General features: G+C 45.1%; 1 protein-coding gene and 1 long non-coding RNA gene across 2 annotated transcripts; both read right to left on the bottom strand.

Annotated features, from left to right (window-relative positions):
• Window positions 1–5,159: 5,159 nt before the first annotated feature.
• On the bottom strand, window positions 5,160–5,732 carry LOC127304278 (U-box domain-containing protein 51-like). Its single transcript, XM_051334968.1, has one exon. It carries the CDS (start codon window positions 5,730–5,732, stop codon window positions 5,160–5,162), a length of 573 nt encoding a protein of 190 aa, XP_051190928.1.
• A 421-nt stretch (window positions 5,733–6,153) lies between these two features.
• Window positions 6,154–7,961, bottom strand: LOC127302576 (uncharacterized). The gene is made up of 4 exons (XR_007852946.2): window positions 7,282–7,961; window positions 7,102–7,172; window positions 6,919–6,993; window positions 6,154–6,729 (listed from the first exon to the last, which is right to left on the bottom strand). It is a non-coding gene; the product is annotated as an uncharacterized lncRNA (long non-coding RNA).
• Between the last annotated feature and the right edge of the window lie 11,870 nt (window positions 7,962–19,831).

Raw genomic sequence — 19,831 nt, 5'->3', positions numbered from 1 at the left:
GGGAGCCATTGCAGACATCAAGTATCGCAATTGGTTATTGATCTGAAAGGAGTTTCATTGTCATGCACATGTCTTACCGGACCTGATGGGTCACACGTTTAAGGTATTTCAGTCTATTGTGGGAGTTGTATTTATGGTATATGTGGTTGAGAGAGAATGTTTAGAATAGTTCTAGCAGCATAAAAATAATATATGTGCAGTAGTGGAGTCATTCTAGTGTTATCATAATAGTTTCAGTGGTATAGTAGGATTTATCCTTGACTTATGATGAGAGAAAAGCAATACCAGAAAATTTCCTGAGTACTTAATATGGGTTTTAGATTTACCGGAATTGTTCCGCTGAAGTTATATTGCAGGAATTAGGGCTTTGGTGTTTTTTAGAAGTTCTAGAAGTCCCTGGAATCACCCAGAGGGGTGTCAGAAAGGGCACACAATTTATGGGGTGGCCGCATGGGGCTCTGGGGTCCCACATGATGGACACACCAATGCCCTAGGTATCCCCTCAAAGTGGGCCAGCCGATTTGGTAGCGAAAGCGTTGGCCAATCCCATACCTTCCCCTTCCGTCTATGGGGATGGAGATAGGATTTTGGGATAGGCCAGGCCAAACGTTCCATAAGGAGGGTGAGGCCGGCAACCCTTCCTTATTGCGGTGGTGGGGTCTCCTCTCCCAAGCCCCACTAGTAGGAAAAGGCTCTTCTGTGCCGCACGACGTGCGCCATAGAATTCACGCCACAAAAATTTGAATTCTATGGCGCATGGACCCATGCGCCACAGAAAAGTGACATTTCTCTGGCGCACCAGGCAGCCATAAGACACCGAAAACATTCTATGGTGCATCTAGTGGTGGTGCGCCACAATTTTTAAATTTAAAAAATGATGGCCAACTATGGATCCGGGCCGCCGGGTATTTGTTTTGAAATTTTCCGAAGGTCGCAGGAGGTGGTGGGTGCGTGGGTGGAGGAGGAGGAAGAGGAAGCCGGCCGGAGGTTATTGGTGGGTGGGTGGTGGAGGAGGAGAAGGAGGAGGCCAACCTGAGGTAGGGGAGGGGGTCACCGGAGGAGGAGGAGGTGGTGGTCGCCGGAGGTGGAGGTGGTGGTGGTTGCCGGAGGAGGAAGAGGAGGAGGTGGTGGTGCCAGAGGAGGAGAAGGAAGTCGCCGGAGGAGGAGAAGGTGGTCGCCAGAGGAGGAGGAGGTGGTGGTCGTCGGCTATGGAAGATTAGGAGGAGGAGGAGGAGGGGAAGTGGAGAGAAGGAGGAGAAGGGAGGAGAAGGGGAAGTGGAAGTAGAGGAGAGGAGGGAGGAGTTGAAGGAGGAGAAAATAGAGAGGGAGATGGGCGCCTCCGAAATTCAAAATTCAGACTAAACATTCTGTGGTGCATGGGCATATGGTGCGCCACAGAAAAAAAAATTGAATTTTGTATGTTTAAAGGAAAAGTCTTGATTTTGCCATAACTTTTTACTCTTTTGGAATTTCCCGATTCTGTAAATTTCAGAATGGCCACAGGCCGTCGAATTTGGATGTATTATTTTCTACCGGTCATTTTGATATATTATGCTTTTTAAAGTTCGTATGCAATCAGAAATCCAGTTTGAAGATTTCATGACTTTTTTTTGCAAAATACATCGAAATCCATGTTTTCCAGTTTTCCCTACAAGTATACCACTTAGTATAAGTACAGTTCAAAGGAAATTTTTTGAAGCTTTATAGTTTTTTGTGATTTTTTGAACACTGAAAAGGCGATCCAGGGGGGTGCGTGGAAGGTTGAAAAATCTTCTATTGCACATGGAGCTCCATGGGCCACAGAAATGCTACTTTCTCTGGCGTATTTGGCCACATGCGCCACAGAAAGGCGACATTTATGTGGCGCATCTAGCTCCATGCGCCACGGAAATACTCAGAATTGGTCAACACAATAATTGGCTGCGGGCCCCACCAAATTTTTATGGCGCATGGAGAGTTGGTGCGCCACAGAAATGCCCTTATTTAGTGGCGTACATGCCTGGGTGCGCCACCGAATTTTGTTTAGTGGCGCATGGTTATTTGGTGCGCCACAAAAAGGCATTCCAGCTAGTTTCCTACTAGTGCCCCCTACCCATTGGCCTCTTATATAAACCCATGAGCCCCTCTTTCATAAACAACAGTGTGTCTCTAGTAAGCCTCTACTAGATTAGTCCGTTGATTAATGGTGCTTAAGGTTTCATAATCATGGACATTTGTTGTTGATTAATAATGAGGCCATGTCATTATAAGAATGACCTGGATAGACCTAGCTAAGCAAAGCAATTAGATCGTGTCACTATGTTTAAATCGCCGCAACTTTCCAAAGTCAAGTATCCCTATCCTTAGACCATGAGATCATGTTACTCCCTAGTACCGTAAGAATAATTTGGGAGCAACCATCAATTCATAAATGGGTGATCATAAAGGTATATTTCATGTATCTCAGAAACTGCGTGTAGGGTAGCATGTATCAAGACTTGGATTTGTCCACGTCCCATTATTTATTATTGATCGGAGAGGTATCTCGATCATGTACACATATTCTCGAACCCGTAGGATCACACACTTCATGCTCAATGATGCTAGGGTAGAAATGATATATTCATGATAGTTAGACAGAAGTTACCACTTGGGGATGGTCAGATGGGACCGAGGACATCACGAGGAGCTTCGGAATGGTCCGAAGATAAATAATCATATATGAGAAAATCTTTTTAGTGTTTCGGAAATGTTCAGGATTTTTTCGGTATCGTGTCGGGAGATTCTAGATGGTTCTGAGGGGTTCCACTGTGCGGACCACCTGTCCTGGAGGGCCCACATGTGACCAAAGGTGGGCCACTGGCCCATGTGGCCAACCCTCCATAGTCCATGTGGTTAATCAATGGGCAACCCTTAAAAAGGGGTTACCACTTTTGAATGAAGGTGGTTACCACTTTTTTTAAAGAGAGGAGGTTACTCAGTTACCACTTGGGGATGAAGTGGATGGCTGCCCCAACCCCAATATTTAAAGACAGGGAGAGTGCTGAACATGGCTAATGTGTTTTTGAGCCCCTTCCATACCTTCCCTTTCCCTTTTTACTCCTCTCGCAAAATCTTAGCGAAGCTCTACCAAAATTATTCACCATATCCACCGCCACACCGCCGTGCTTCTGGATTTGATCTCATCTACTACTCCCTCTCTCTTGCTGGATCAAGGAGAAGGAGTCTTCATCAAGCTGTACGTGTGCACATCTCGGACGCGCCACTCGTTGTGGCGTTGATCGGTTTGGATCGCGATGAGAACGACTACATCACCGGGTTGTAAAACGCTTCCGCTAGTGTTCTTCAAGGGTATGAAAAAATATTCTCTAACTCGTTGCTAGAATCTTCTAGTTTGGTTCTTAGTTTTATTCGCATCGAGTAGATTTTTTTCTATGCTATGTATCCTATCAAGTTTGCCTCAAGGCTCTCCTCTCTCTCTCTCTCTCTCTCTCACACACACACTCTCTCTCCTCCTGTGTGCTGGGTTCTTCTGCACAGTACCACATCGCCGAAATGTTGAGTTACTCTCACCGACATAGCTACATCTTGGACGACAGAGCCTGTCGGATTTCTGCACCGGACTTGTGGATACTAGCGGAGATATCGTTCAATCGATCTAAGAAGCAAGGAGGAGATATCCTTGTGGTTGGGAGGATTCAGCAACCTCTCGGTGAGTTAACCTAGTCCATCTTGTACATGCAATCTTCATGGATGGATCTTGGCGGTACGAGTAGGTGTGACATTTTTTTCCCATGCTCTGTAACCCAACATCATTGGAGAGCAAGATGGTGATGCATAGTTACAACGTTGAAACTCAACTCAACGAACATGAAGACTAACAAGATTTGTGCCTTGTTACGGCCTTTTTCTATTTTTTGTTCCTTTCATTATGAAAAATCGCAACAGAAAGGAACACTTTTTGCGGCACGAGAGTCAACCATGCTACCGCACGATCATGAACTCCAGGTCATCGAGGAGCGTCCACAACCAAGTTTAAATGTGACATGCATGTGTGGGCAAGCCTCATTGTGTAGGCATGTAACTACATGCGCATCGACAAACAGATCATGAGGTCAATGCAATTATCAGCAAGTAAAAAAGCTACTCCCTCTGTTATATAATTCTTGTCATGGTATTATTTCTAATTGAATTAAAACCACGATAAGAATTATGAAGGTGGATGGAGTAGCAAACTAGGCTAACGTGCATGGGGTTTAACTGACATAATGTGTGACACTGAAGCAACGATGTTTAGGCACTGTACTCTTTGTATATCTGAGCTTAGAGCATCCACTTTCTGGGTGCTTTAATTTGATCTTTTTTCTATCTGTGAAAGGACGAAAGGAAAGGCTGGGCTCTACTTTAATTTGTTCTTGCCTGTGACACATGCACCTTGGTTATATTAGCTCTCACCAACGCAACTTTTCTTCCCATATATATACGACCTGGACTGAGGTCGCTAGCTCGACCACCCGTATCTTTAAGGCTTTGGTACGTGCTCCATTGCTCACTCACTTCGTTCAGGAGAAAAGCTTTGGTCTCCCTTTATGCTTGGCCTTTGTTTTGACACAAAGGAACAAAGTTGATATGATCTGATGTAGTACCCCTACACTGCAATATGAAACCCTTGTACGACTACGAGCAAAGCATGCAAGTACTCGATCATACAAGCGAGCTTTACCCATGCAAGCTTCCGGACACATTTGCCATTTTTAAGTCCACGTCGCACACCTTTGCTTTTCTCTCTGGACGCAGATTTACCTTCTAATGGCCAGAAAAAAAGGTAACCCGTTCTTTGTTTTTCTTTCTTTTTAATCTCCATCTAGACGAATTAACTAATACAAGTTTTACAGTGATTGGCATTTTTAATAACCGTTCATCCACCTCCATCCAATGGTAGTAAATAGACGGAACCAAACTAACGGAACTAAAGATGTGGGACCGGAACCAAAATCATGTGGGACTGGAACCTCTAATATATTCTATGAAAATTATAAAAAACAAACATCCTTTTAAACGGTCAAAGCATCTGATAAGACTGCACGGATCTTAAAGTCACGGGAAGAATAGTAGTCGGATATCATCGTCCTGGAGGAGTTGCGGCAGTTGATGCTGGCCGCCGGACAAGACGAACGGCCCTAACAGCGCCGCCCTTTGATGTGCAACCTTGGCTGTCCCTGTACAAAATCTCGGTGCACCGGAGCGGCAGCGCGGCTAGCTCCTGCGCCTCTTCCAGCGGCCACTCGCATCCGGTCGCGTACGTCCAGCATGTCCGTGAAGTCGTTGCCGCTGTCTTCCAGCGCAGCCTCGACGGCGTGAGCGAGGCGGCGAGCCCCAGCGGCGACGTCCTCCCCGTGAGCATCTGCAGCATCACGACGCTCAGCGGATACACGTCGGACTTGACCATCGTGGCATGACGCCGTGTGCTTGACCAATCGTGGACGACGACAGGTGCTGGACTGCTGGCCTCCGTGGCTCAGGTTGGTGGCCGGGAGGAGCAGCGCCGTCGAGAGGCCCACGTCACCGACCTTGCTGGCGAGGTTCTGATCGAGCAGGATGTTGGCTGGCTTGATGTCACGATGGATGATGGGGTCCGGCCTGCAGTCGGCCTGGCACTGGAGAAACGCGACAGCGGTGGCCATCTCCCAGGCGATGCGGATGGGGTCGTACCAGACTAAAAGCGGCGTGCTGTTCCGGCCGTGGTGAAGCATGTCCTAGGCTGCCGTTCTCCATGTGCTCGTAGTTGTAGACCACACAGCCGTGCTCCGGGCAGGCGCCAAGCAGCAGTAGCAGCACAAAAGTTCGCGGGCTGCCACGAGTAGCAGGCACTATCCAGCGTCGTGCGCACGGAGCTACTTCAGCGACGAGAATCCCCACGCCTGCTCCATCATGTGGCCGATCATCGGGTCAATTCATCGATCGGCGTCTGCAGCATGTATAACTGTACATGTGTCTCTTGAGCAGCCTATGTTTGGAAGATGGGATTTTGTACAATCTTAATAGTTCTCTAAACTTTCTGGGTGTTTGCTCGTTCCCCGCTAGAACCAAATCTCGATAGAAACAGTTTGTTTTCGGGTAAACAAAATAGTTTATTTTCAAAATAAACAATATAATACATTAGATCCAAGAAAATGAAACACACATAAACAATTAAGATCCTCATATAAAATTTGGATTACATCTTGGACTTTTGATGCTGTCATATTTAGCTCTACTTTTTGTATTTTTGCAACTGAGTCATGAAACAAACGGACTCAGAAGTCAGAAGCATCACATACATACATCACAACAGTGAGAAAGATACACAAACTGAACTTTGGGAGCAGACTCAGATATAACATTTAGAGCGGACTACAATGTGACCAGTTACCGGGCGACTCCATAAGGACAGCCAAATCATTGACAGTCTCATCATGATGTCCTGGTCGCTGCAGGATCACCTGGTTCCATAGAACATTCATGCCCTGTAAATCTCGTTAACATTTTACTGTGTCCAAAGCCACTGGGGAGTATGTATGTACATCAGCAACACACGATAGATGATTCGTCCTTTCTCTGGCCGCAGCATTATCGTTCTGGGCTTCTCTTGGTCTTAATGAAGGAGCCCCTGGGATGTGCACCCTCTCTACAATCTGCTTTCAGCACATCATGGAGCCTTCCATACAACATCTGCTTCACCTGCTCAAATGCCCTGTCCAATATGTCCATCTGCACATAATATTTTGGAAATTCAGCATAGCATAGTGTTTTATACATATTCTATTGATGAATAGTATCATGGTTCAAGTTTCTCAGTAGTCATCATTGGACAATGTGGTTTAAAGATTGATTCTGCAACTTTAACTAATTCGTAATACATAACTTCAGAAAAGGAGTGTTTCGTATGAGTGTACTTGCCTTGTTCTGTAGCATTCACAGTATACATGAAGAGCGCATAGTAGAGATCAAAACTGTCGATAACTTGTTATTCGTCTGCAACGAGTTGCGTCAAAATGGCGGCAAATATAGCTTGTTAACAAGCTCCCCAAAAATGAAAAAAAAATGCACATTTTTTCTTGTATTTCACTCAGCACAGCTTACAAATTGCAGGAGGGTCTCGTAACCCTTGGTGTTGATTGGTGTGGACTTCAGGTCTAGCTGCGCCAAGACCCCTGCACTAATCACAGAACGGTTAACATTTCGACTTTAACAGATGTAGTATATTTGCCTATTGTGCAAGCAAGCACATGGTGACTACAACTTGTTGGAAAAACTATCGACCTCCCAATGGTGTGTGTGATGAACTAGCTTCCCGCAGCATGGCGATCATGCTCTGCACATGACATCTCTTCCATCCAACATCCCTACAAGCAATAGCTAGCACACGATTCAGTAGCTCCACCTTAGTTGCTTTTCCCGAGTCCTGAATGAAGTAGTCCCAGTCTACAAGCAGTTTCAGGGAGATCATCTAGGAGACAGAAGTTGAAAGAAATTCCCCCAGTGCTTCTTCAGACAAAGGAAGATGAAAGAGATCAGACCAGTCATCTGGAGATAAAACATGTGGACGAGGAGGCAGAGACGCGTCCCCTATGATCTCCCGGGCAGCGCTCGTCAGGTAGGGGGGTAGGGGTTGGATGCTCACGGCGATCCCAGCGACACTTCGGCCGGTCCAGCGACGGAGGGGACGGGTCCGTAACTCTGCCGGCATCCCCCCCTGACGGAGGGGAGGTGGCTGCGACAAAGAGGTCGACGGGGCCGTGACTCTCCAGCGACCCCCGCGACAGAGGGAGGGGCGGCGGCGGCGGCTGGCGGCTGTGGTGGAGAAGATGGGGCCGTGGCCTCCAGTGATCCCCGCGACCTGGGGAGGGGCGGCGGCGGGTGCTGGTGTGAAGAAGGCCAGGACAAGTCAAGTACTGAATTTCTGATTGATTTCGTGAACAAGGCCACAACGTGATTGATTTTGTTGATTCTGATTAAGATGTCCGTTTAGAACTGTTGTAGTATTATAGAAGTTACACAAAATTTATCACCGATTTAATCAACGGTTACGAAAAATCAAATTAGACGGAATCCATATTTAATTAGACGGAACCTAAGTTCCGTGCCAATCACGGTAAAAAAGCTCATTAACTAAACACACTTCGAACGTGAAGTAAATTTCGTATGTCTCAATCACTAGGCAGAAGGCTGAAATTACATTAACATCCATCCCTAATTTTTCTTTTCATTATTCAGAGTAAAAGAGGACATCAGAGTATCAGACAGACATGACGTGCCATGATTTACAGTGTCTCGTTTTTGCCGGTCTTCCTAATTTAACCACGCGATCCATTTTTTTGGGATCTGGTTTCCCTTATTAATTGGATCACTCTTTGGAGTTCCCTGGCCATTGACGAGGTTCGTGTAAAAAAAAAGAGAACATCATGATTAGAGCAATTTCACTAGTGTAGCCAGCTGCTAGCTATAAGAGCAAGTACAATAAGATCTAATCAGCTGATTACAAGGATTAAAATAATATATTTGTGTCTAGTTGGAGGAGAGAGAAGAGGAGAGAGAATGTGAGTGGGCTCTTATGCAAGAGCTAGCTCTAGCACGTGCTCCTAGCTAGGAAAGGTGTGTGAATGAAAGGTGGGTTATCCATTGAAAAAGTAGTACATTGTAATAGCCAACTATTGTACTTGTTGGCTACATGTTAGCTATAAATGACATGACATCTTGCTTATAGCCAACAACCGGCTATACTATTGGATTTGCTCTAAGCCAAGTACCATGTCATCTATAACCAACTTAGAGCTCTGTGTAGCTCATTGTTTAAAATAAAAATTTGGAAACTATGTTTGAGATTTTTAGAAAAATCTGGATGTTGTTAGAGAATAGAGATGTATCCTTCACGTATGCAAATTTTCAATATGAAATGTCTTACAGTTTGCGGTACATGAAAATGACAAAAGTGTGGATCTTAGTAGATTGAACAGTACACGGTTTCAGAACTTGACATTTTTTGTGTAGCTCATAGTACTCCCTCAGACTAGATTTAGGTGTCGGACACGTAGTTGAACCGTTTTTTTACATTTTGGTCCTCCCGCTTTCAAAGTCGAAGCGATCGAGTCCCGATCAATCGATCTGATCGTCCCGATCGAGCGCTGGCGCCGGCGGGCCGGTGGGCTCCCGTGAAGCTCGCCTAGCGCCGCCGGCCTCCATCGAACTTGACTGTCGCCGCCGGCCTACGTAGAGCTCGCGCTGCCGCCAGCCTCCCTGGAGATCGCCTCTCGCCATGGTTCCGCCGGAGATCACGCCGCCAGCCTCCCTGGAGATCGCGCCGCGCATGGTTCCGCCGGAGATCGTGCCGCCGGAGTTCGCGTCGCGCATGGTTCCGCCTCAAGGAGGGCGGCGCCGCTGGGCCAGTATCTCATCCCTCCTTGACGGCCACGCCTGTAGCCTTCTCCTGCAGGCCACTCCACCAAGCTCGCCTCTCGCCGGCGGTCGCTGCTCACCTTCTGCGTCCATGGGTCCGTCTCGAGGAGGGCGGCGCCGCCGGGCTAGCTCATCCCTCCCCGGCGGCCGCGCCTGCAGCCTTCTGCCGCAGGCCACTCCGCCGAGCTCGCTTCTCTCCGCCGGTCGCCGCTCACCTCCTGCGCCCATGCGTCCGCCTCGAGGAGGCCGGCACCGCCGGGCAAGCTTCTCCTCCCACCCTGTAGCCGTCCCTCCGGCCTGCACCCTGCAACCTTCTCCCGCCGTCTTTCTTCTCGATGAGAAGGCATGGACGCAAGGTCGATCGCTCTCGCCTCACCTGCCGGAGCCGTCCCTCGCCATTGTCCGCGTTGATGAAGCAGAGCAGCAGCTGGAGCATCCTGGATTCTGTAACACATTGCAATGTCTCCATTTGGTAGGTCCTCCAATCTGCATCACATGTTGATTTGGAGAGTACATGAGTATAATGTAAACAGGAATAGCATTTCAGTGAGTATAATGTAAACAGGAGTAGTTGTGCAGATCATGTAGACTGAATATGAATCACTAGTTCAGTGAATGAATCAGAACTGTGAGTCTCCATAAGCAAACAAAATTTCAATGTCTTCCATTTTGTATAAGCAAACGACATTCTTTCATTTTGAGCAGGCTCCTTAAGTAATCACTAGTTCAGAGATCAGTAGAAGATATAGGATAACGTTGCATAGAAAACAAAAAATTTCCTACCGCGAACACGCAATCCAAGCCAAGATGCAATATAGAAGACGGTAGCAACGAGGGGGTATCGAGTCTCACCCTTGAAGAGATTCCAAAGCCTACAAGATGAGGCTCTTGTTGCTGCGGTAGACGATCACTTGCCGCTTGCAAAAGCGCGTAGAAGATCTTGATCACGATCGGTTCCGGCGCCACGAACGGGCAGCACCTCCGTACTCGGTCACACGTTCGGTTGTTGATGAAGACGACGTCCACCTCCCCGTTCCAGCGGGCAGCGGAAGTAGTAGCTCCTCTTGAATCCGACAGCACGACGGCGTGGTGTCGGTGGCGGTGAAGAAGTCCGGCGGAGCTTCGCTAAGCTACGCGGGCAATATGGAGGAGAGGGGGGCGGCTAGGGTTTGGGAGGGGTGGCCGGCCACTCTATGGGGGGCGGCCAGCTTGTGGTCTTGGGGTGGCCGGCCCCCTCCCTTGGCCCCTCATTATATAGGTGGATCCCAAGTGTTGGTGTCCAAGTCTTCGAATAAGACCCGAAACCAAAACCTTCCATAAGAGGGGGAAACCTAGCCCAACTAGGACTCCCACCCAAAAGTGGGATTTCCACCTCCCATGTGGGGGGTGGTCGGCCCCCTATGGTGGAGTCCACTTGGGACTCCACCCCATCTAGGGCTGGCCGGCCATGGAGGTGGAGTCCCATGTGGACTCCACCTTCCTTGGTGGTTTCTTCCGGACTTTTCTAGAACCTTCTAGAACCTTCCATAGAACCTTCCGCGACATTTTATTTCACATAAAATGACATCCTATATATGAATCTTATTCTCCGGACCATTCCGGAACTCCTCGTGATGTCCGGGATCTCATCCGGGACTCCGAACAAATATTCGAACTCCATTCCATATTCAAGTACTACCATTTCAACATCCAACTTTAAGTGTGTCACCCTACGGTTCGTGAACTATGCGGACATGGTTGAGTACTCACTCCGACCAATAACCAATAGCGGGATCTGGAGATCCATAATGGCTCCCACATATTCAACGATGACTTTAGTGATCGAATGAACCATTCACATATATTACCAATTCCCTTTGTCTCGCGATATTTTACTTGTCCGAGGTTTGATCTTCGGTATCACTCTATACCTTGTTCAACCTCGTCTCCTGACAAGTACTCTTTACTCGTACCGTGGTATGTGGTCTCTTATGAACTCATTCATATGCTTGCAAGACATTTAGACGACATTCCACCGAGAGGGCCCGGAGTATATCTATACGTCATCGGGATGGACAAATCCCACTTTGTTGATCCATATGCCTCAACTCATACTTTCCGGATACTTAATCCCACCTTTATAGCCACCCATTTACGCGGTGGTGTTTGGTGTAATCAAAGTACCTTTCCGGTATAAGTGATTTACATGATCTCATGGTCATAAGGACTAGGTAACTATGTATCAAAAGCTTATAGCAAATAACTTAATGACGAGATCTTATGCTACGCTTAATTGGGTGTGTCCATTACATCATTCACACAATGACATAACCTTGTTATTAATAACATCCAATGTTCATGATTATGAAACTAATCATCCATTAATCAACAAGCTAGTTTAAGAGGCATACTAGGGACTTCTTGTTTGTCTACATATCACACATGTACTAATGTTTCGGTTAATACAATTCTAGCATGATATATAAACATTTATCATAAACATTAAGATATAAATAATAACCACTTTATTATTGCCTCTAGGGCATATCTCCTTGATCTCCCACTTGCACTAGAGTCAATAATCTAGATTGCATTGTAATATACCTAACACCCATGGCATTCTGGTGTTGGTCATGCTTTGCCCTAGGGAGAGCTTTAGTCAACGGATCTGCTACATTCGGATCGGTGTGTACTTTGCAAATCTTTACTTCTCCATCTTCGATGTACTCGCGAATCGAGTGGTAACGCAGCTTGATATGCTTCAGCCTCTTGTGTGACCTTGGCTCTTGTGCATTGGCGATGGCACCCATGTTATCACGGTAAAGGATTAATGGGTACATTGCACTAGGAACCACACCGAGATCTACAATGAACCTCTTCATCCATACCGCTTCGATGAAGCCTCTGAAGCCGCTATGTACTCGATTACGTTGAAGACTTCGCCACCGTGCACTTTGCTTCGAGCTTGCCCAGCTGCTGCAGCACCATTCAATATAAACACGTACCCAGATTGTGACTTAGAGTCATCGGGATCGGTGTTCCAACTTGCATCGGTGTAACCGTTTACAACGAGCTCTTGGTCACCTCCATAACAAAGAAACATATCCTTAGTTCTTTTCAAGTACTTCGGGATATTCTTGACCGCTGTCCGATGTTCCATTCCTGGATCACTTTGATATCTGCTAGTCAAACTAACGACATGTGCTATATCCGGTCTAGTACATAGCATGGCATACATGATAGATCCTCTGCCGAGGCATAGGGGATGTTACTCATCCTTTCTCTTTTCTTCTGCCGTAGCCGGTCCTTGAGTCTTACTCAATACCTTGCACAGTAACATAGGTAAGAACCCTTTCTTACTTTCGTCCATTCTAAACTTATTTAGAATCTTGTCCAGAAATGTACTCTGTGATAGCCCTATTAGGCGTCTTGATCTATCTCTATAAATCTTGTTGGGTATTATATATGATGCTTCACCAAGTGGTTTCTTTGAAAAAGTATTATTCAAATAACCCTTAACAACTTTGCTTAATAGTTCTATATCATTCCCGATCAATAATATGTCATCTACATATAATATCGGGAATGCTACGAGAGCTCCCACTCACTTTCTTGTAAATACAGGCCTCTCCAGGACACTGTATAAACCCGAAGTCTTTGATCACCTTATCAAATCGTCGTTTCCAACTTCTTGATGCTTGCTTCAGTCCATAGATTGAACGCTGAAGTTTGCATACTTTGTCAGCATTTTTAGGATCGACAAAACCTTTGGGTTGTACCATATACAACTCTTCCTCAATGTCTCCATTAAGAAACGCCGTTTTGACATCCATACGCCAAATCTCATAATCGAAAAATGCAGCTATTGCTAACAAAATCCTCACAGATTTTAGCTTCGCTACAGTGAGAAAGTCTCATCGTAGTCAACTCCTTGAATTTGTCGGAAACCCTTTGCGACAAGTCGAGCTTTATAGACGATAATATTACCATCGGCATCTGTTTTTCTCTTGAAGATCCATTTATTCTCGACAGCCTTTCGGCTATCGGGTAAGTCTACCAAAGTCCATACTTTGTTATCATACATGGATCCCATTTCGGATTTCATGGCTTCTTGCCATTTGTTGGAATCGGGCTCATCATCGCTTCTTCATACGTCGCAGATCCTCATCATTGTTATCCACAATCATGACATTTAGACAAGGATCATACCAATCAGGAGTGGCACGTTCCCTTGTCGATCTGCGAGGTTCGGTAGTTTCCTCGTTCGAAGTTTCATGATCATTATCATTAGCTTCCTCTGTTGCCGGTGTAGGCGGTACAGTACAACTTCCGATCTTGCGCTACTCGATCAACGAGTATAGATTCATCAATCTCATCGAGTTCTACTTTTCTTCCAGTCACTTCTTTAGTGAGAAATTCTTTCTCAAGAAAGGTTCCGTTCTTAGCAACAAAGATTTTGCCTTCGGATCTGTGATAGAAAGTGTACCCTATAGTTTCCTTAGGGTATCCTATGAAGACGCATTTCTCCGCTTTGGGTTCTAGCTTGTCCGGTTGTAACTTCTTTACTTAGGCTTCGCAACCCCAAACTTTCGAGAACGACGACTTAGGTTTCTTATTAAACCATAATTCATACGGTGTCGTTTCTACGGATTTTGATGGTGCTCTATTTAAAGTGAATGCGGCTGTCTCTAATGCATAACCCCAAAATGATAACGGCAAATCGAGTAGAGACATCATAGAATGAACCATATCTAAGAGAGTTCGATTACGACGTTCGGACACAGTTACGTTGAGGTGTTCCCGGCGGTGTCAATTGTGAAAGTATTCCGCATTTCTTTAAATGCATGCCAAACTCATAACTCAGATATTCACCTCCACGATCAGATCGTAGAAATTTAATCTTCTTGTTACGTTGATTTTCTACTTCACTTTGAAATTCCTTAAACTTCTCAAAAGTTTCGGATTTATGTTTCATGAAATAGATATACCCATATCTACTCAGATCATCTGTGAAGGTTAGAACATAACGATAACCACCGCGCGATGCTACGCTCATTGGTCCACATACATCGGTATGTATGATTTCCAATAAGTCAGTAGCTCGCTCCATTATACCAGAAAATGGAGTCTTTGTCATTTTTCCCATTAGACATGCTTCGCATCTATCAAGTGACTCAAAGTCAAGTGATTAAAGTAATCCATCAGTATGGAGTTTCTTCATGCGTTTCACTCCAATATGACCAAGGCAGCGAGTGCCACATATAAGTAGAATTATCATTAAGTTTAATTCGCTTAGCATCAATGTTATGTATATGCGTATCACTACTATCGAGATCTAACGAGAAATAAGCCATTCTTTTGTGGTGCTCGACCATAAAAGATATTATTCATAAAAATAGAACAACCATTATTCTCGGACTTGAATGAATAACCGTCTTGCATTAAACAAGATCCGGATATAATGTTCATGCTCAACGCAGGTACATAATAGCAATTATTTAGGCTTAAAACTAATCCCGAAGGTAGATGTAGAGGAAGTGTGCCGACTGCGATCACATTGACCTTGGATCCGTTTCCAACGCGCATCGTCACTTCATCTTTCAGCAGTTGTCGTTTATTCTTTAGTTCTGTTTCGAGTTACAAATATGAGCAACCGAACCGGTATCAAATACCAGTACTAGAATGAGAACCGATGAAATGAACATCTATAACATGTATATCAGATATACCTTCTTTCTTCTTCTTGACAAGGCCGCTCTTCGGATCAGCCGGATACTTGGAGCAATTACGCTTCCGGTGTCCCTTCTCCTTGCGATAATAGCACTCGACATCGGGCTTAGGGCCGTTCTTAGGTTTCATAGGAGGCGTGGCAGCTTTCTTGCCACCCTTCTTGAATTTTCCCTTAGACTTGCCCTGTTTCTTGAAACTGGTGGTCTTGTTGACCATCAACACTTGGTGCTCTTTCTTGATCTCAATCTCAGCAGCTTTTAGCATGCCAAAAAGTTCAGGTAACTCCTTGTTCATGTTACGCATATTGTAGTTCATCACAAAGTTCTTGTAACTTGGTGGCGGTGATTGAAGGACACGATTAATCCCCAGTCTGTTAGGAATCACTATTCCCAAGTCAACGAGTTTCTTCGCATGCCCGGTCATGGCGAGCATGTGCTCACTAACGGAGCTGCCTTCTTCCATCATGCAACTGAAGAATTGTTTCGATGCTTCATAGCATTCCACAGCCGCATGAGTCTCAAAAATAGCTTTCAGCTCTTTCATCAACTCATGAGGATCGTGGTGCTCAAAACGTTTTTGAAGATCGGATTCCAGTGCATAGGATGGCACACCGAACTTGAGAGTACCTAATTTTCCGAGTCTCGTAAACAGCTTTTACTTCATCGGTTTCGGTTTCTGCGGGAGGATCACCTAGCGGTGCATCAAGCACATATTGCAGATTTCCGCGAGAGAGGAAGATCCTCACATGACAGAATCCGGTCGGTGAAGTTGCTACCGTTGCTCTTAAGTTTCTCTTTCTCTAGGAACTGATTAAAATTGATTGGGGACGCCATCTCTACAACATATATTTGCAATAGTTTAGACTAAGTTTATGACAAATTGAGTTCAAATTTTAATTCAACATAATTAAAAACCTAAGTGAACTCCCACTCAAAACAATATCCCTCGCATTGTCTTAGTGATCACACGAACCAAATCCACCGCACCTAAACCCGATCATCACGAGAAAAGGTGTGATTTCAATGGCGAACACTCAAAATGTTCATCATATCAACCATATGATTCATGCTCTACCTTTCGGTATCTCGTGTTCCGAGACCATGTACGTACATGCTAGGCTCGTCAAGGCCACCTTAGTATCCGCATGTGCAAAGCTGTCTTGCACCCGTCATATGTACTTATTGAATCTATCACACCCGATCATCACGAGGTGCTTCGAAACGACAAGACTTGGTAACGGTGCTACTAAGGTTGAACACTTTATTATCTTGAGATTTTAGTGAGGGATCATCTTATAATGCTACCGTCGCGATCTAAGCAAAATAAGATGCATAAAAAGGATTAACATCACATGCGGTTCATATGTGATATGATATGGCCCTTTTGTTCTTGCGCCTTTGATCTTCATCTCCAAAGCACGGACATGATCTCCATCATCTTCGGGCATGATCTCCATCATCGTCGGCGTAGCGTCAAGGTCAATGGCGCCGTCTTCATGATTGTCCTCCATGTAGCAACTATTACAACTACTTTGAAATACTACTCAACATGAAATTTAAAGACAACCATAAGGCTCCTGCCGGTTGCCACAATACAATAATGATCATCTCATACATATTCATCATCACATTATGGCCATATCACATCACCAAACCCTGCAAAAACAAGTTAGACGTCTCTAATTTGGTTTGCATATTTTACGTGGTTTAGGGTTTTCGTAGAGATCTAATCTACCTACGAACATGAACCACAACGTTGATACTAATGTTTTCAATAGAAGAGTAAATTGAATCTTCACTATAGTAGGAGAGACAGACACCCGCAAAGCCTCTTATGCAATACATGTTGCATGTCGAACGAGGAACAAGTCTCATGAACGCGGTCATGTAAAGTTAGTCCGAGCCGCTTCATCCCACTATGCCACAAAGATGCAAAGTACTCAAACTAAAGATAACAAGAGCATCAACGCCCACAAACCATTGTGTTCTACTCGTGCAACCATCTATGCATAGACACGGCTCTGATACCAATGTAGGATAACGTTGCATAGAAAACAAAAAATTTCCTACCGCGAACACGCAATCCAAGCCAAGATGCAATCTAGAAGACGGTAGCAACGAGGGGGTATCGAGTCTCACCCTTGAAGAGATTCCAAAGCCTACAAGATGAGGCTCTTGTTGCTGCGGTAGACGATCACTTGCCGCTTGCAAAAGCGCGTAGAAGATCTTGATCACGATCGGTTCCGGCGCCACGAACGGGCAGCACCTCCGTACTCGGTCACACGTTCGGTTGTTGATGAAGACGACGTCCACCTCCCCGTTCCAGCGGGCAGCGGAAGTAGTAGCTCCTCTTGAATCCGACAGCACGACGGCGTGGTGTCGGTGGCGGTGAAGAAGTCCGGCGGAGCTTCGCTAAGCTACGCGGGCAATATGGAGGAGAGGGGGGCGGCTAGGGTTTGGGAGGGGTGGCCGGCCACTCTATGGGGGGCGGCCAGCTTGTGGTCTTGGGGTGGCCGGCCCCCTCCCTTGGCCCCTCATTATATAGGTGGATCCCAAGTGTTGGTGTCCAAGTCTTCGAATAAGACCCGAAACCAAAACCTTCCATAAGAGGGGAAACCTAGCCCAACTAGGACTCCCACCCAAAAGTGGGATTTCCACCTCCCATGTGGGGGGTGGCCGGCCCCCTATGGTGGAGTCCACTTGGGACTCCACCCCATCTAGGGCTGGCCGGCCATGGAGGTGGAGTCCCATGTGGACTCCACCTTCCTTGGTGGTTTCTTCCGGACTTTTCTAGAACCTTCTAGAACCTTCCATAGAACCTTCCGCGACATTTTATTTCACATAAAATGACATCCTATATATGAATCTTATTCTCCGGACCATTCCGAACTCCTCGTGATGTCCGGGATCTCATCCTGACTCCGAACAAATATTCGAACTCCATTCCATATTCAAGTACTACCATTTCAACATCCAACTTTAAGTGTGTCACCCTACGGTTCGTGAACTATGCGGACATGGTTGAGTACTCACTCCGACCAATAACCAATAGCGGGATCTGGAGATCCATAATGGCTCCCACATATTCAACGATGACTTTAGTGATCGAATGAACCATTCACATATATTACCAATTCCCTTTGTCTCGCGATATTTTACTTGTCCGAGGTTTGATCTTCGGTATCACTCTATACCTTGTTCAACCTCGTCTCCTGACAAGTACTCTTTACTCGTACCGTGGTATGTGGTCTCTTATGAACTCATTCATATGCTTGCAAGACATTTAGACGACATTCCACCGAGAGGGCCCAGAGTATATCTATCCGTCATCGGGATGGACAAATCCCACTGTTGATCCATATGCCTCAACTCATACTTTCCGGATACTTAATCCCACCTTTATAGCCACCCATTTACGCAGTGGTGTTTGGTGTAATCAAAGTACCTTTCCGGTATAAGTGATTTACATGATCTCATGGTCATAAGGACTAGGTAACTATGTATCAAAAGCTTATAGCAAATAACTTAATGACGAGATCTTATGCTACGCTTAATTGGGTGTGTCCATTACATCATTCACACAATGACATAACCTTGTTATTAATAACATCCAATGTTCATGATTATGAAACTAATCATCCATTAATCAACAAGCTAGTTTAAGAGGCATACTAGGGACTTCTTGTTTGTCTACATATCACACATGTACTAATGTTTCGGTTAATACAATTCTAGCATGATATATAAACATTTATCATAAACATTAAGATATAAATAATAACCACTTTATTATTGCCTCTAGGGCATATCTCCTTCAGAAGAGGCAAAAGAGATTTCTGAAACCTTGACTGTTTGATGTTTATTTCGAGGATTAGATGCTGATTGTTTGAAACTGAAACATGGTGGCGCTGGTTTATTGCTTCTGAAGTGCTGAAGGGTATTGTGGAAGTAAATAACTGCAAAGGAAAATTAAGTTTGCACTGCATATAAATTCAGACAGTGCTGTCACTTGCATATAAATTCAAGTTTCAGAACTTTGAATGATTTGGAGTACTGCAATGGAGTACTGCTTGAAAGCACATTTTCTCATTCATATTATCACAGCAATATGCAGTAAGGACAAGGTTTGAGTACCTTTTCACAAAAAATCATGATCATTCCAGTTTTAGAAATACTCCAGTAAGAAAACTGTAAAGTAGGTTGCTCCAGTAAACTGTATAGCTCAGCTTTTTCAAATATTCATCACAGTATTCATCCAGTAAACCATAACGGTCATTGGAGTAGCTTTAATGGGATATACCTTTTCCGCTTCTTCTTGGACGACTGTCATGACCTGAAGCTGCAGTTCTCTGATCATGCATTACCCGATGCATTTGATCATTCTCTGAAACAATGGTTCAGTAACTAGAATCATGCAGTACCTGCAGAGAGAATTCACAACATTATTCGTACACTTTGTTATAATTCTATGGATTATAGCATGATCATTTTTGTAGGCTATGGACAAGAGAACAAGAGGAGTACAATATAACAAGAGAAAGAGAATAAACAAGAAGATGAGATTCCAATATGAGGATCCGATAATCCTCTACAATGAGTAAGTTTCAGTTCATACCTATTTTTTCTCCAATGAGGATCCAGGGAGTAAATTAAATATTCTCTTCACAGCTATATGCAGGAACAAATTATTGGCGAGACACTATATAAGC

Source organism: Lolium perenne, chromosome 5, assembly GCF_019359855.2.
Source record: "Lolium perenne isolate Kyuss_39 chromosome 5, Kyuss_2.0, whole genome shotgun sequence".
In the NCBI taxonomy this organism is placed as follows: domain Eukaryota; kingdom Viridiplantae; phylum Streptophyta; class Magnoliopsida; order Poales; family Poaceae; genus Lolium; species Lolium perenne.
This window is presented reverse-complemented; position numbering and strand designations above follow the sequence as displayed.

What these genes read in the sequence shown, in the direction of transcription:
- LOC127304278 (XM_051334968.1), bottom strand. Translation starts at nt 5,732, where the DNA reads ATGCTTCACCACGGCCGGAACAGCACGCCGCTTTTAGTCTGGTACGAC.